Genomic DNA, 16,010 nt, shown 5'->3' with positions numbered 1-16,010 from the left:
TTTGATGAAGATGCTGGTGATGAGGAGGTGGAGGCAGATGATCGTGACAATTTAAGGACAACGCAGCGAGGTATTTTATTTATATTTATACGAATTACTTATGGATATTTATGAATATCCATATTATATGACAAACCATTATTTATGTGTGCGAATAAAGTATGGTGGCGTGAATAGCGCGAGGCTCTGGATGTTCGTGCCGTACATACCACACCCGTCACTTGATTTTAGAACTATTTACGTGTAATTTAATGTGAACTAATACAAAAATAAATACATAAATAAAAATAATGCTTGTGGTGTGTTGTCATCGCCGTGCGAAGCGCGTGCACGATCAATTAGGAGTCGTGACGACCAGCGTGCTGCGCCAATATAATCATAAATATATTGATCCTTCTCCAATTGAATACAATGATAATCCCTCTACAATAAACTCAAATTTAAACAGCTATTTTTTTCTAAATGTAATGTTTCTGTTACCGCCGCAAAGTGGACATTTCGGTGGTCCTCCTGAACAGTAAGGGGGCGCTCGTGTATTAATAAGTCACCCATTAACCGACGAAGAAGAGCAATTAACCGACCCCTCACTAATACAAGATAAACTCTAAAATTCAAACACACGTGAATTATAAATATGTAGGTTTATTCGCGAATGCGATATAATGAGCCCATGTGATGTGCTTAACTCTGAAATGTATTAGTAATTCCTCCCAAATCCAACATTTATAGCCGTTTAGTGGCTCTCCGGAACCGTAGGGAGCGATAGCAAGCCAAAAAGTGACGCTTTAACGATCAACAAAGAATGTTTAGGTTTAGCTTCATTAGCTTGTTATGAGAATTTAATTTGTTTACAATGTGGAGTTTCGTCAGGCTAGAATCTTCGCAAGTCTTGTATTTGTTGTTTTACGTCTCACATTAGGTTCACATGCAGACGACAAGTTGCTACAGTCGATGTTCGTTGTCGTCTGTTCCGTCGCGACCCGGTGAGCTGGATTCATAGTTTGTTGTTCATTTTTAACAAACGTTTTTACATCATCTAGCAATATGCGCGTCGACTTTGACTTTGAGTGGTTGTTTGAGGTTTTATGCCAAAATTCCATTTTACGACCGACGTGACATCTGTGAAGAAAGTGCAGCTTCAAGTAGGTACAGTATGGAGTTTTCTAATGTTTTAAAGTAGCGTTTAAAGCCCGTTTTAGGCTTTCAGGTCAGAGGTAATGTTTCAAAATACTATTTTGAAAATACAGTTTGAAGCCAGGATTGGGGTTTCAAGACAGAATTTAGAATTAGGTTTAAGCGACTTTGTTAAAGTTTCAAAGTGGGGTCTCAAACTGGGGCAAGGATTTTATATTTAAGTTTTTTTTCTTTTGGTTTTAAGTGGTTTAGGATTTCAACGTAGGGTTTGAAGCCTAAATTAAGGTTTCAAAATACAGGGTTGTGTTTTGAAAGTAGGATTTGAAGTTTGGGTTAAGGTTTAAAAGTAAAAGCCTTGGTTAATAGTTTTATTTAATTGTAGTCTTATTGAAAAGAATTAGTATGTTAACAACAATGATTTAATCTCCCTACAGATCATCATAAAAGATGGAAGGTGGGAACTTGTGAGTACATGTCATCATCAGCGTAGTATGTAGTAACATTTAGCTATTCCTGATTCCATTGTGTGTGTGTGTGTGTGTGTAGCGGTTCCCCGGGCAACCCCGTGGAGCTTGCGCTCCCGGGCCAACAGGACTCTAGGTCGGTGGTGAGCCGCTTCCAGCAGGGCTACTGGAAAACCAAGCAGACGCTCATCAGGGCAAGCGGCAAGAAGGAGGACCAGCACGTGGTGGCCTCAGACGCCGACTTGGACGCCAAACTGGAGGTCGACTGCTCCCGTGCCGGAGTGCCCGGAGAAAACCCACGCCTAGCACGGGCTTCTGTGCTTGGCGTGGGTTTTCTCCGGGTACTTCACCTTCCTCCCACATTCTAACAACATAACTTCATTGAAGACTCAAAATTTTGCACTTGGCTCACGTAATAAACAAGCGGATTACAAAGTGGATGTTAAAGGCAAAATCGTGGTAAATGGATGCAGTTGAATCTGAAGTCTAAAACTCCATAAAATGCCCCTCTTTAAAGAATGGTTAGGTTTTTAAAGTATGGTTTGAGGACAGGGTTAGGGTCTCAAGCAAGATTAGGGTTTTAAACAAGGGTTAGGGTTTCAAAGTAGGGTTTAAAACCTGGATTGGGGTTTCAAATTAGGTTTTCAAACCATTGTTAGTTTGAAATTTGTATTTCAAGCCTGGATTAGGGTTTCAAAGTAGGGTTTCAAACCAGGGTTAGCATGGGACAGATTTGATATTGAAAAGTGACAACTTGTGTCTTCTAAACATAATTTTAACATGTCGTTGAATGCATGATTATTTTCATACTTGTCTTTTTTTTTTTTTTTTTTTTTTTTTAAACAGGTGTTTCACTCCATACAGAGGACGTGCATGGAGCTACTAAAGGTGATCGAGCAGTACCAGAGGAGGATCTGCTGTAGGTGCCACCACATCATCATCATTACCTCTTACTAAAAAAAAAAAGTCCACGATGCAAAAGTTGATGTGAAGTAATTTGGGAGTAATCAAATTCATTTTAACATAGCATCAATTACAATATAGTATTAGAACCTCAGTTTTCGTGATGAATCCGTTCCAGAAACTTTGACTAAATCCGAATCGTACAAAAACCAAAGTACTATTTCCCATAGGAAATAATGTTAACCTAATTAATCCACTCCAGACAACCAAAGCATTAACAAAAATACGCTTTGTAGAGAATAACTACGGTTTTACATACATATTACAGTGTAAAAATAAATGCAAATGACCAGTGAAGTGGATAAATGAACCTTTTATTGAGGAGTCTTGATGGTATGGAAGACTGCGAGGAAGGGAGAGAAAGTAGCCTTTTTTGTACTTTGCTATGAGTTCTTTCTTAAATTCTTGAATTCTAAGGGTTCAACAGGCGGCAGAAATCCAATAAATGAATGGCTGAGTCATATGTGTTTGGTACGCAAACGTATCAGATGTACTAAAATTTGGACGAGTTTAGACGAAAAGGTTTGTTGAAAACCGAATCATTCAAAAACGAGGGTGGACGAAAAACCAGGTTCCACTTTTGTCACTATAAAGTGTACTAAATTGAAAATGAATGGCTGAGTCAAATTTTTTTTTTTGTACAAAAACTGTGACAAAATTTAGAGAGAAAAAATTGTCACTATCTGAATCGTACGAAATCCTGGGCCTATGAAAAACAAGCTTCCGCTGTTGTCACTAAAAAGTGTACGAAATAAAAATAAGACAATATTAATGTCTGAGTCATGCGTTTTTTGGTACAAAAACCGAGCAGATGTACGAAAACTGACAATATTTAGACAAACATTTGTTGCCAACTGAATCGTACGAAAACTTGGACCTACGGAAAACGAGGTTTCAATGTTGTCACTAAAAAGTCTATTAAATAAAAATCAGACTATATGAACGTCTCAGTCATGCATTTTTTTTGTACGAAAACCGAGCAGATGTACGAAAACTGACGTTTAAACGAAAACATTTGTCGCTAACTGAATCGTAGGAAAACATGCGCTTACGACAAACAAAGTTCCTCTGTTGTCACTAAAAAGTCGACTAAATAAAAATAAGACGATATGATTGGCTTAGTTGTGTTTTTTTTTTTTTTTTTTTTTTTTTTTTTATTATGAAAACCGATCAGATGTACAAACACTGGGACAAAATTTAGAAGAAAACAGTCGCGAAACTTGGGCCTACAAAAAATGAGGTTCCACTGTTGTCACTAAAAACTCTGCTGAATAAAAATCCACAATATGAATAGCTGAGCCACACATTTGTTGTACGAAAACCAAGCAGATCGATGAAAACTTGTGACAAAATTTAGAGAGAAAAAATGTATCGATAATGGAATTGTATGAAAACTAGGTCATCGGAAAACCGAGGTTGCAGTTGTCACTTTTTTTTGGTACAGTCCTTTCCCAGGAGGAGAACGAGCTTGGTCGCTTCCTGCGCTCTCGGGGCTCTCAGGACAAAAGCCGGGCGGGAAAGATCATGCAGGCCACCGGCAAAGCTCTCTGCTTCTCCTCCCAGCAGAGGTCAGCCTCGCATCCCCACCGCCACGCTAATAATCATCCCAATCCTAATCCTGGTCGCAACCTAACCCCGGTAGAGCGGCGCTGAGGAAGCCTCTGTGCCGCCTGTACCAGGAAGTGGAGACGTTCCGCTTCCGAGCCATCTCGGACACGTGGCTGACGGTCAAGCGCATGGAGAAGAGCCGCACAGAGTACAGGGGAGCTCTGCTGTGGATGAAGGACGTCTCGGCCGAGCTGGACCCGGACACGCGCAAGCAGATGGACAAGTTTCGCAAGGTCAGAGGAGGAGGAGGAGGTTTGTGTTGTGCGCCAAGTAGGGCTTCAAGTCAGGATGAGAGTTTGAAATCTGGGTCCAGGGTTAGGATTTTAAACAAAAAAATCAAGCCAGGGTCAGGGTTCAAACAATGCTTAGGCAATGGAACTCGGGTTTCAAGGTATGATTAGGGTTTCAAAGTAGATTTTCAAGCCAGGGTTAGGGTTTCAATTTAGCCAGAGTTGTGATTTTCAAGCAGGATTTGAAGCCTACAGTCAGGGTTTCAATCATGGTTAGAGTTTCAAGGCTCAGTTAGTGTCACAAAGTTGTGCTTCAAATCAGGGTCGTGGTTTCAAACCAAGATTTTAAAGTAGGGTTTCAAACTTAGGTTGATGTTTTAGGCCTGGGTTATGGTTTGAAATTAGGGTTTCAATCGGGGGTTTGTCTCGCAAAGCAGAGAAGTATAAATTAGGTCATAAATTATGTTATATATACAGTTGGTACAGAAAGTATTCAGACCCCCTAACATGTTTCACTCTCTGTTATATTGCAGCCATTTGCTAAAATCATTTTTAAGTTAATTTTTTTGCACATTAATGTACACACAGCACCCCATATTGAAAGGAAAAAAACTGATTTTTTGAAATTTTGGGAGATTTATAAAAAAAAAAAAACTGAAATATCACACAGTCATAAGTATTCAGACCCTTTGCTCAGTATTCATTAGAAGCACCCTTTTGAGCTAATACAGCCATGAGTCTTTTGGGGAATAATGCAACAAGTTTTTCACACCTGGATTTGGGGATCCTCTGCCATTCCTCCTTGCAGATCCTCTCCAGTTTTGTCAGGTTGGATGGTGAACGTTGGTGGGCAGCCATTTTTCAGGTCTTTCCAGAGATGCTCAATTGGGTTTAAATCAGGGCTCTGGCTGGGCCATTCAAAAACAGTCACAGAGTTGTTCTGAAGCCACTCCTTCGGTATTTTAGCTGTATGCTTAGGGTCGTTGTCTTTTTTGAAGGTGAACCTTCGGCCCAGTCTGAGGTTCTGAGCACTCTGGAGAAGGTTTTCGTCCAGGATATCCCTGTACTTGGTTGCATTCATCTTTTCTTCGATTGCAACCAGTGTCCCTGTCCCTGCAGCTGAAAAACACACCCACAGCATGATGCTGCCACCACGCTTCACTGTTTGGACTGTATTGGACAGGTGATGAGCAGTGCCTGGTTTTCTCCACACATGCCACTTAGAATTAAGGCCAACAATTTCTATCTTGGTGTCATCAGACCAGATAATCTTATTTCTCACCATCTTGGAGTCCTTCAGGTGTTTTTTATTTTTATTTTTTTTTGCAAACTCCATACAGGCTTTCATGTGTCTTGCACTGAGGAGAGGCTTCCGTCGGGCCACTCTGCCATAAAGCCCCGACTGGTGGACGGCAGCAGTGATGGTTGACCTTTCTCCCATCTTCCGACTGCATCTCTGTAGCTCAGCCAGTGATCTTTGGGTTCTTCTTTACCTCTCTCACCAAAGCTCTTCTCCCCCAATCGCTCTGTTTGGCTGGACGGCCAGCTCTAGGAAGGGTTCTGGTCGTCCCAAACGTTTTCCATTTCAGGATTATGAAGGCCGCTGTGCTTTTAGGAACCTTAAGTGCAGTAGAATTTTTTTTTTGTAACCATGGCCAGATCTGTACTTTGCCACAATTCTGTCTCTGAGCTCTTCGGGCATTTCCTTTGACCTCATGATTCTCATTTGCTCTGACATGGACTGTGAGCTGTAAGGTCTTATACAGACAGGTTCCTTTCCTAATCAAGTCCAATCAGTATAATCAAACACAGCTGGACTCCAATGAAGGTGTAGAACCATCTTAAGGATGATCAGAAGAAATGGACAGCACCTGAGTTAAATATAGGAGCGTCACAGCAAAGGGTCTGAATACTTATGGTTGTGTGATATTTCAGTTTTTCTTTTTTAATAAATAAGCAAAAATGTCAACAATTATGTTGTTTTTTTTCCTGTCAATATGGGGTGCTGTGTATACATTGAGGAAAAAATGAACTTAAATGATTTTAACAAATGGCTGCAATATAACAAAGTGTGAAAATGTTAAGAGGGTCTGAAAACTTTCCGTACCCACTGTGTGTGTGTGTATATATGTACATGTGTATATGTATAGATGTTAAATGATCAGTAATTATAATAACTATAAATAAATAAATTAGCCAGTACAGCAGACCAATCAACCAAATTAAACAGATAGTGAAGTTTGTTTGAAAGATATTGGTTTGTTAGCTTATGAACCAAAAAAAAAATGAAAAGGCCTATGTTGTCAAATGAGTGAACCTACATGTATAATGCACCCTTTCCACAGGGGATTTTACAAAATGTCCACTAGAGGGTAGCCTTCCCGATCAGAAGATGTGATTAAATAACACTTGATTGACGTTTCGTGGGTGCGCATCAGGTCCAGGCAGAGGTCCGCTCCACTAAGCACATCTTTGACCAGCTGAAGACGGACGTGTGTCAGAAGGTGGACCTGCTGGGAGCCAGTCGCTGCAACCTGCTGTCCCACATGCTCGCCACCTACCAGGTACAACGAACGCACTCACAACTCGCTGGCGGTCCCACATGCTTGGCTCGCGTCCCTCCAGACCACCCTGCTGCACTTCTGGGAGAAGACGTCTCACACCATGGCCGCCATCCACGAGAACCTCCGAGGCTGCCCGCGCTACGAGGTCCGGTCAACATCACGTGAATGTCAAATATTTAATATTTCGCGTTACTATTCCATCCGATGATAAATTGACAGGAGCCTTCAAGGCGCAAGAAGAAGAGGAAAAAAAATAAAGCGGAGCCAAAAGAAGGAGACAAGTCCACACATGAAGAGTATGTTCATCGCAAAAAAACAGACTTTTTATTTTTTTGATAAAATAAAATGTATTGTGTATATTTCTGTTTTCTAGATTGGTCTCGCTGGGGAATGAAAACAGTAGCAGTACACCACAAGAAGGTACAAATGGAATAGAGCATAATAGAAATGACAAAATTGCTGAGAAGGAGCCATAATATTAAAAAAAAAATGTCTGTTGAATTTAAAATGTTTTTTTTTTTTAATTCTAATTAGAGATGCACGATAACTGTGTTTTTTCCTATGGATACCAATAACTTGCTGCTTCTCCAAACCAATCACCAATATTATAGTTTTAAGGTTCTTATCAAGGGTCTTCAATGATTTTCAGGCCAAGGACCCCCAAACTGATAGAACGTTGGAGCAAGGACCCCCTTATGTATATTATATATAATTGCGTTTTATATTAAACTGGTTCAATAATAAGATGCCTTTTTACACAAAACAAGTACAATGAGATGTCATGTATAAATTTACTGTACCTGCAATTCAGACTAAGATATTCAAATAATAAACGGGTACAAATGTTAGTTTTTTTTTTTAAACTATGTAATAACAGCAGATCGTTCATGTAAATGTGTATTTGGTCCCGCCAAACGAGGAAGGCTGTTGTGTGTTTTGATATTAGTTCCATTACGAACTCAAAGTCACTGGATGATCCCAATTTCAGCACGTGATGGCGACCATATGCTAATTTACTAACTTTGGATAGTGAGTATTTTTGGTGTCGTAGGCGAAGAATTTTGCTCAAAATATTCGTGAGTGTCACAAGCCAATGCAACAGCGACCAGCGTGCCACTGAATGATGCAGCTTTTGTTCTCGGTCCAGTTTTTTTTTCCGATATTACTCAGCTTGTGTCGTATCCTTAGATAACTGCTTGTACTATTTTACTACTATCCTGCGTTTGCAGTTACCGGAGAAGCGTGCGTCTCACGGTGGGAGCTCACGGATGAGGACAAGGACGGCTCGGCCTTGCTGGAGGAGATCTTGGGAGGCGTGTCGCTTCACGACCTCGTCCCCGCGCCCCCGCAGTGGAGTCCGGTGTTCGGAGACGCCGGGGACGGCGCTGCAGCTGCCGCGGACCTCCGCTCGCTTTTTCTGCCGTCGCAGCTCCTGGACCACAACTTGAACACGCTGCAGTCTGCTGCTGCTCAGCTCTCAGGTAAACACAAGAAAGTGAAACTGCAAGGAGATCAGTGGTCAATTGTTGGACTCTTTCAGAGGGGGCTGGGACCGGCTCGCAGCCTGTCGCCACGGCAACAGAGCACACCCAAGGAGCCAGTGGACTGAAAGGTACACAACCTTAAAACTCTTAATGGTGTTGGTTTTATTCTATTTTATTGCACTTTGTTTTTGTATGTATATTTTTTTGCTTTGTTGCAAGGAACATTTTTTAGTTTTTTTCTAACTGATGTCTTTTCTGTCCTTCATGAGCGAGTAATTTGGTAGATAGCAAACAATACTTCGAAAAAGAGGTGCTTGTTTCAAGGTGTTCAATGCTACAGCAAATTTAAAGTTTACTGTAAACAAAGCAAACAGTTATACGTGGATTCAGAACAAACCAATTAACTGTCTTCCGAAATTCTGTTAGCTTAACGCTAACACATAATGAGAAATATTTCTAAAACGATTACTTTATTCTGGGGTGAAAAAGAAATCCAACTTTTCTTCCCCATAAAATTTATTTCTCATAGGAGTACGACTTTAATCTAAAAATAAATCAAATTTTTCTTACTTTAATCTAAAAATAAATCAAATTTTTCTTTCAGATAAAATCCAAGTTTATTCCTCGTAAGATTACTACTTTATTACAAAGAACCCTCAAAAATCCTATTGATCTTTCTGATTTTATTTTTTTTAAGATTACTACAATATTTTTGAAAGACAACTTTTGTTGCCAATACAGTCCAACTTCATCATAGAATTGCTACTTTATTCTTGAAAAAAATCTCATTGTTTTTTCCCCACAACAAAATCGGACTTCTTTTACGAGTACTACTTTATTTTTTTAAACAATCTCAGAAAAGTTTTACTTCCTGATAATATACGACTTTATTTTACATATTACTACTTAGTTCTTTTTTTTTTTTTTTTTTTTTAAAAAGACACAATTGTGATCAAATCTGACTTTACTATCTGTAAAATTACTACTTTATTCTAAAGCAAAATCCCACAAAAATGTTTCTTCCCGATAAAAATCTGACAATTACAATTCTCGTAAAAAATCCCAGAACATTGTCACTTTACTTCCCGATACAAGATTACTACTATATTTGAAAAAAATCCCCTCAAAATCTTACATTTTATTTCCGTTAAAATCTGACTTTTCTCGTAAAATGACTACTTTCCTCTCAAAGGACCAAAGATCCAACTTTTCCTCCCAATAAAACTTATTCCTCACAAGTTTTCTTCTGGAAAAATTCTGACTTTCTTCCCAGAGTATGAATATTGCTTCCCCCCTTTCCCCGTAGCAAGTTGTTCCGGACCATCCAAGGACCTGTCTGCGTGGTTCAACCTATTTGCGGACTTGGACCCACTGGCCAACCCGGACGCGCTCGGCAAAAGCATCGCCGAGCAACAACTTCACAACGCTTAGCGACTGTTCGTAGCCATCGACGCTTGCCAGACAGCTTTTCTCCGAAGCGATCCTCCCTTGAACGCGACATTAAAGGTGCCCTCTCTGAGCTTCCTGTCAGTACAAAAATGTTAACTTAAGGTGGGTGTAGACAGGAAGTCTCAAGGAATAACTTTGGACTGCATTTCAGTGGGAAGATTATAATTTTATGCTAACCCAAAGATGACAAAACACTAACGTAAACGCTGGCGTGGTGGAAATAATAAAAACATATCATGACAATACGTTGAATTTCATCAATGTTTCTGCCTTATGATGATTTTGGAAGAAGAAACTGAAAATGTGTCCTCACCCTTGACAAAGAATCCAACCTTATTCTTAAAAGGAAAAAAATAGCAATCGTCGCAAAATACGATCTACAATTTTTTTTTATCTTTTTCTCTTTGACAAATGACTAATATATAAAAAAAACTTTTTTTCTAGAATGAACATCTTTGATTTCAGAAATCCATTTTATTGATTACTAAAATACTTTTTTGCCCCAAAATGAAACAAGGAAATGAGGAAACAAGGGAACGAGGAAGGAAGGAAACGGGGAAATGAGGAAACGAAACGAAACGAGAGTTGACTTTATTTTTTTTATGTGCAATACATTTTTATGGTGCCAGTACCCTGACGGGACCGTGCTGCGAGGGCCTGATTATAGGCTGTAGTCTGAAAATTGTATTTCAAAAAGAAAAATCTCTCTCTTAGAGCTTTCCCCGCCCAAGCCAAAAAGGTTTTTTTTGTAAAAATATTTTTTCTTCCTCAAAAAATGTCATTTAGTTTTTTTCCAGAACATGACAGAAACACTAAAAATGTTTTGTAAAACAAAGATTTAAAAAAAAAAAATACAAAACAATTTTGAGCAAAAATGACACGTGCTGGATGATGTGCTATTCATAGGGTGTACGACCCTGATGGGACAAGCCGAAAGTCACATCAATTTTAGGAACGAAGGGCTGACAGCGTGCACTTCTGTTGTCTTTATTGGAAAAGAAAGCAAAGTCACACACAGGACAGGAGAAGCCTGGTGATGTCCAAATGCACACTACATGTGAATGTTAAATATGCATTTGGCTGGTGGAATGCATTGCTTATGTTGCTCAGAGCTGTGGTTGTGCGCACGGTGCCACACAAACACCACACCAATCGTCACGTCGTCAATGAAACATCAATTACACGCTCCACTTTTTCATTCTTTTCAACTGAAAATTGGTCTCAATTTTTAGGAGGAAAAAAAGATCAGGATCAAGTAAGTGCTTACATGTGGTTTAGCGATTCACAAAGCAAACATCATGATACACACACTTTTTAATGGCAGAAAGAGTTTTCTTTTTGCCGGCCACCGCACAAAGAAAACTCAAATGCGAGAATAAAGTAGTCATCTTATGAGAAGCCGTATATTTTTGAGAAAGTTGTATTTTTCTTCCTCAGGTTTATTGTCTTTCTAAAAAGTATTTTCTTAAAAACGGGTCTCATGGCCTTTTTAACAGATCAAAAATAAAATTACAAACATTTTAAAAAAAAAAAAATTTTCTTGACCCCCTCCTCCAAAAGAAAAAAAAATCTAAATTACATTATCCTTAAAAATTTATTTTCAGTGTTTTTTTTCCTCATAAAAATGTGATTTTATATTTTTTTTGGAGGGGGGGGGACCTCTATACTTAACCCTTCTATTGGCAAAGTTCAAAATTTTGATTTTAATAATTTTCTTTTTCCCCTGGGAAAATTATTTATTACCAGTACGTCATCTCTGAAGTTCAAACACAAAAATAATCAGATTTTTTTAATAGCTTCAAAGAAAAAAATGTGGATTTTGTAAAAAAAAAAAAATTTCTGAGAAAAACTTGTTAAAATACAATTTATTCAACTAAGGTTACAATTTAAAAAATGCATAGTGTTTTACTTGACAACTTTTCCATAATTTTTTTTCTTTGAAAACAAACTTTTCCTTCGTGTAAGATGACGTTTTCTTGAGACTTTATTCTCATTGTACAATTCCATTAATTGTTTTGCATGAGGCGCTAATACTCCTTTCGTACCGTGGCTGGATAAGTTTAGATTTCTTTCATCCAAAACCCAACAAAAACACCTTTTCTTCACACACAGGTACTGACCGTCCACTCGTAATCCAATTGTTTTGTCACATTTTGCTTTGGTCCGTTTAATAACATCTGTCACTTTAAGAGGGCGAGACCAGTATCCGCGCTTACCCACGATGCAGCAGGACCTCTGAGGAATGCGCTAGAAAGTTCAAAGTTTTCAAAAGAAGATTTCGTGTAACTAACAGCAAGGAGGCACTTGCACTTTTGGTCACTCGCTTAAAGAAAAACAAAAAAAAAAAAGGGGGGGGGGATAAAACCAAGTCAAATTGTGTCATGTAGTTGAAAAAAAGAGCAGATAAAAACATCCATCCATTTTCTGAGCCGCTTATCCTCACAAGGGTCGCGGGGGTGCTGGAGCCTATCCCAGCTATCACCGGGCAGGAGGTGGGTACACCCTGAACTGGTTGCCAGCCAAATTGCAGATAAAAAGATCCTAAAAAAAAAATTACACACGTGTCCACTGCTGTCCCATCACGTAGAACGAGAGCAGCAGTATTGTTGCCTACTAGAAAGCTGATTGGCCGAAACAAAGCTTTGTTACCAGTGTAACCCTTGATCAGACTCACGTTCCAACAGCAGCGGGGAAAAAAACAGCAAGAAGAAGCCTCGCTAAGGACATGTCCACACAAACAAATATTTTCAGACATTTACTAGGCCTTTTGGTCAACATTCTGATTGGCCAAAATGCATTGTTCCAGAATACCGTAAAAAATATTGTTGAGATTTATATTTTTTTTTTTTCTTGGGATAATGGTATTTGTTGATTGATTGTTTGTTTGTTTGTTTTAGTAGTAGTAATCTTACAAGAATCGCCAGAATTTTTTAACTTTCCTAAACCCCGAACAATAAAATTGTAAACGTACAAGTATAGTCATTTCATTTTTAGGTAACGTTAACGTAATTTTAGATGATTAAAGTCATTGTTTTCAAGAAAATGTCAATCTTAAAACAGTGAGGTGGTATTTTCTTTGACACGATCTAAACAGAAGTTGTAAATGTATTGTTTTGTCATATTCGTAAGGAAAAAATTTCATAATCTCAAACATTATCGCTCTCCTGTGGGTCTCGTGTATATTTTTTAGGTACAAAGTTTTTTTTGTCAATAATTAAGTTGTCATCAAATGCGAACAAACTCTCATTTCGTCTCAGATATAAGAGAGTGATATTAAGCTGTATTTTTCTTCCAATAAAAAAAAAAAAAAAAAGAAAAACAAAAGCAATTTACAAGAATAACGTCATCACTTTCAAGAGTGAAATGTCGGAATCTTCAACAGTGTATTTTTGGGCAAAATAGAATTATTTTTTTATTTTTTTGTGGGGGGGGGGGGAATGTATATCTTAACATTTGTCATACTTGCAGACCCTCTGAAGTGAATTCAGAGACGTCATTATTTGGTGTTAGGTTATTACGTTGGATGATAATTGCTGAAAACGTACAAAGACTGAGAACCGTGTAGTACTCAACATACACTAAGAAATTTATGACTCTTTGATGAGCGGACTGGCAGCTGACTCCCACCATGCTAATCGCTATCTAGTCTTGAGGCTAAGGTTTGGAAAAGTAAGTGCTGTTTTAGCTTCAGTAAGCCAATATGTCAACTATTCAGCTCATTAAGTGACAGTCTCAGTTGTATATCCGTTTGTCCTCACAACGAAGTTTGAATTGTGTAGGGATCATCGTGTCGTGTTTTTGCCACTGATCCCAAAGTTTCTCCAAAGGGTCAAAATTTTCAGCACATCTAAATAGATTGAAAAATTATTAGGGTAACAGATTAGGTTAATACAGGGACTCTTGTATGACTTTTCTCTTCTAGTCTTTCCAATTCAAGTAATCATGTAAAGCACATTGAGTTACCTTGTGTAGGAAATGCACTATATACAGTGGGTACGGAAAGTTTTCAGACCCCCTAACATTTTTCACTCTTTTTTATATTGCAGCCATTTAAGTTCCTTTTTTCCACATTAATGTACACACAGCACCCCATATTGACAGAAAAAAAACAGAATTGTTAAAATTTTTACAGATTTATTGAAACAGAAAAACTAAAACATCACAGAGCCATAAGTATTGAGACCCTTTGCTCAGTATTTATTAGAAGCACCCTTTTGAGCTAATACAGCCATGAGTCTTTTGGGGAATGATACAACAAGTTTTTCACACCTGGATTTGGGGATCCTCTGCCATTCTTCCTTGCGGATCCTCTCCAGTTCTGTCAGGTTGGATGGTGAACGTTGGTGGGCAGCCATTTTTCAGGTCTTTCCAGAGATGCTCAGTTGGGTTTTAAGTCAGGGCTCTGGCAGGGCCATTCAAGAACAGTCACGGAGTTGTTCTGAAGCCACTCTAGCCACTTTAGCCGTGTGCTTAGGGTCCTTGTCTTGTTGGAAGGTGAATCACCGGAGGTTTTCGTCCAGCATATCCCGCTACTTGGCCGCATTCATCTTTTCTTCGATTGCAACTAGTCGTCCTGTCCCTGCAGCTGAAAAACACCCCCACAGCATGATGCTGCCACCACCATGCTTCCCTGTTGGGACTGTACTGGACAGGTGATGAGCAGTGTCTGGTTCTCTCCACACACACCGCTTAGAATTTAAGGTCAAAATGTCCTATCTTGGTCTCATCAGACCCCTTCAGGTGTTTTTTTTAGCAAACTCCATGTGGGCTTTCATGTGTCTTGCACTGAGGAGAGGCTTCCGTCGGGCCACTCTGCCATAAAGCCCCGACTGGTGAAGGGCTGCAGTGATGGTTGACTTTGTAGAACTTTCTACCATCTCCCGACTGCATCTCTGGAGCTCAGCCACAGTGATCTTTGGGTTCTTCTTTACCTCTCTCACAAAGGCTCTTCTCTCCCGATTGCTCAGTTTGGCTAGACGGCCAGCTCTAGGAAGGGTTCTGGTCGTCCCAAACGTTTTCCATTTCAGGATTATGGAGGCCGCTGTGCTTTTAGGAACCTTAAGTGCAGCAGACTTTTTTTTGTAACCTTGGCCAGATCTGTGCCTTGCCACAATTCTGTCTCTGAGCTCTTCAGGCAGTTCCTTTGACCTCATGATTCTCATTTGCTCTGTGAGCTGTAAGGTCTTTTATAGACAGGGGTGTGGCTTTCCTAATCAAGTCCAATCAGTATAATCAAACAGCTGGACTCCAATGAAGGTGTAGAACCATGTCAAGGATGATCAGAAGAAATGGACAGCACCCGAGTTAAATGTGTGTGTCACAGCAAAGGGTCTGAATACTTATGGCTGTATGATATGTCAGTTTTTCTTTTTTAATAAATCAGCAAAAATTTCAACAATAAAATTTTTTCCCTCAACGTGGGGTGCTGTGTGTACATTAACGAGGAAAAAAATTAACTTTAATCATTTTTACAAATGGCTACAATATAATAAAGAGTGAACAATTTATGGGGGTCTGAAAACTTTCTGTACCCACTAACTAAATTTGCTTTGCTTTGTTTTGAGTGTGGAGCACGTAAAATTTTTTTTTTTTTTTTTTTAAATATCAGTGACCGTGTGGACATGTTCTTAATTTGGGATTAACGGAGTGTGAAGCTTTTTGTTGTTGTTGTTGTTGTTTTTATAATGTGGCAGTGTCTCTTATATTCCTGGCGACAAACCGCCAATGACCGCCTCCGCTTCCTGCCTGTCGGGCGCATCCTGAGACTGGGCGTCATTACCGTGGAGACCGGCGGCGGTGTCGTCGTCGTCGCTGGCGCACAACACGGGCGAGAAGAGGGACGAGCAGAGCAACTTGACCGGGCAGAAAGCGGAACCTCGAGGGATGAAGTTCACCTTGTTTTTGTCGGGACATGAGAAGAGCGGGAAGCCTTTGGATTGGCCACACCTGCAAACAAACAAAAAATATAATGTGAACCTTCTTGATTAAGATACCAATTTCAACAGTTCTCTGCTTCTTCTTTTGGTATGCAATATTGCTTGATTCTTAATATTTTACACTGTTAACTTGCTTTCAAACTTGTATGAGGATTAATTTTTAAAGTCCAAACTGAGT

At 39.3% G+C, this 16,010-nt stretch overlaps 2 protein-coding genes across 4 annotated transcripts in view; one reads left to right on the top strand and one right to left on the bottom strand.

Annotated features, from left to right (window-relative positions):
• On the top strand, window positions 1-10,156 carry ica1 (islet cell autoantigen 1). Its single transcript, XM_061674795.1, has 12 exons — window positions 1-1,598; window positions 1,681-1,858; window positions 2,445-2,517; window positions 4,006-4,129; window positions 4,204-4,402; window positions 6,838-6,963; window positions 7,025-7,108; window positions 7,183-7,259; window positions 7,337-7,383; window positions 8,193-8,444; window positions 8,504-8,575; window positions 9,754-10,156. The coding sequence occupies exons 1-12, from the start codon at window positions 1,582-1,584 to the stop codon at window positions 9,876-9,878; spliced, it is 1,374 nt and encodes a 457-aa protein (XP_061530779.1). The 5' UTR covers window positions 1-1,581; the 3' UTR covers window positions 9,879-10,156.
• Window positions 8,051-16,010, bottom strand: part of LOC133401605 (glucocorticoid-induced transcript 1 protein) — a 29,601-nt gene continuing 21,641 nt past the window's right edge. For all 3 annotated transcript variants that reach the window (XM_061674797.1, XM_061674796.1, XM_061674798.1), the window contains exon 9: window positions 8,051-15,842. In XM_061674797.1, coding sequence (XP_061530781.1) covers window positions 15,596-15,842 — 247 coding nt within the window. In that variant the 3' untranslated portion in view covers window positions 8,051-15,595. The remainder of the gene's footprint in view (window positions 15,843-16,010) is intronic.

This window comes from Phycodurus eques, chromosome 4, assembly GCF_024500275.1.
Source record: "Phycodurus eques isolate BA_2022a chromosome 4, UOR_Pequ_1.1, whole genome shotgun sequence".
Lineage (NCBI taxonomy): Eukaryota > Metazoa > Chordata > Actinopteri > Syngnathiformes > Syngnathidae > Phycodurus > Phycodurus eques.
This window is presented reverse-complemented; position numbering and strand designations above follow the sequence as displayed.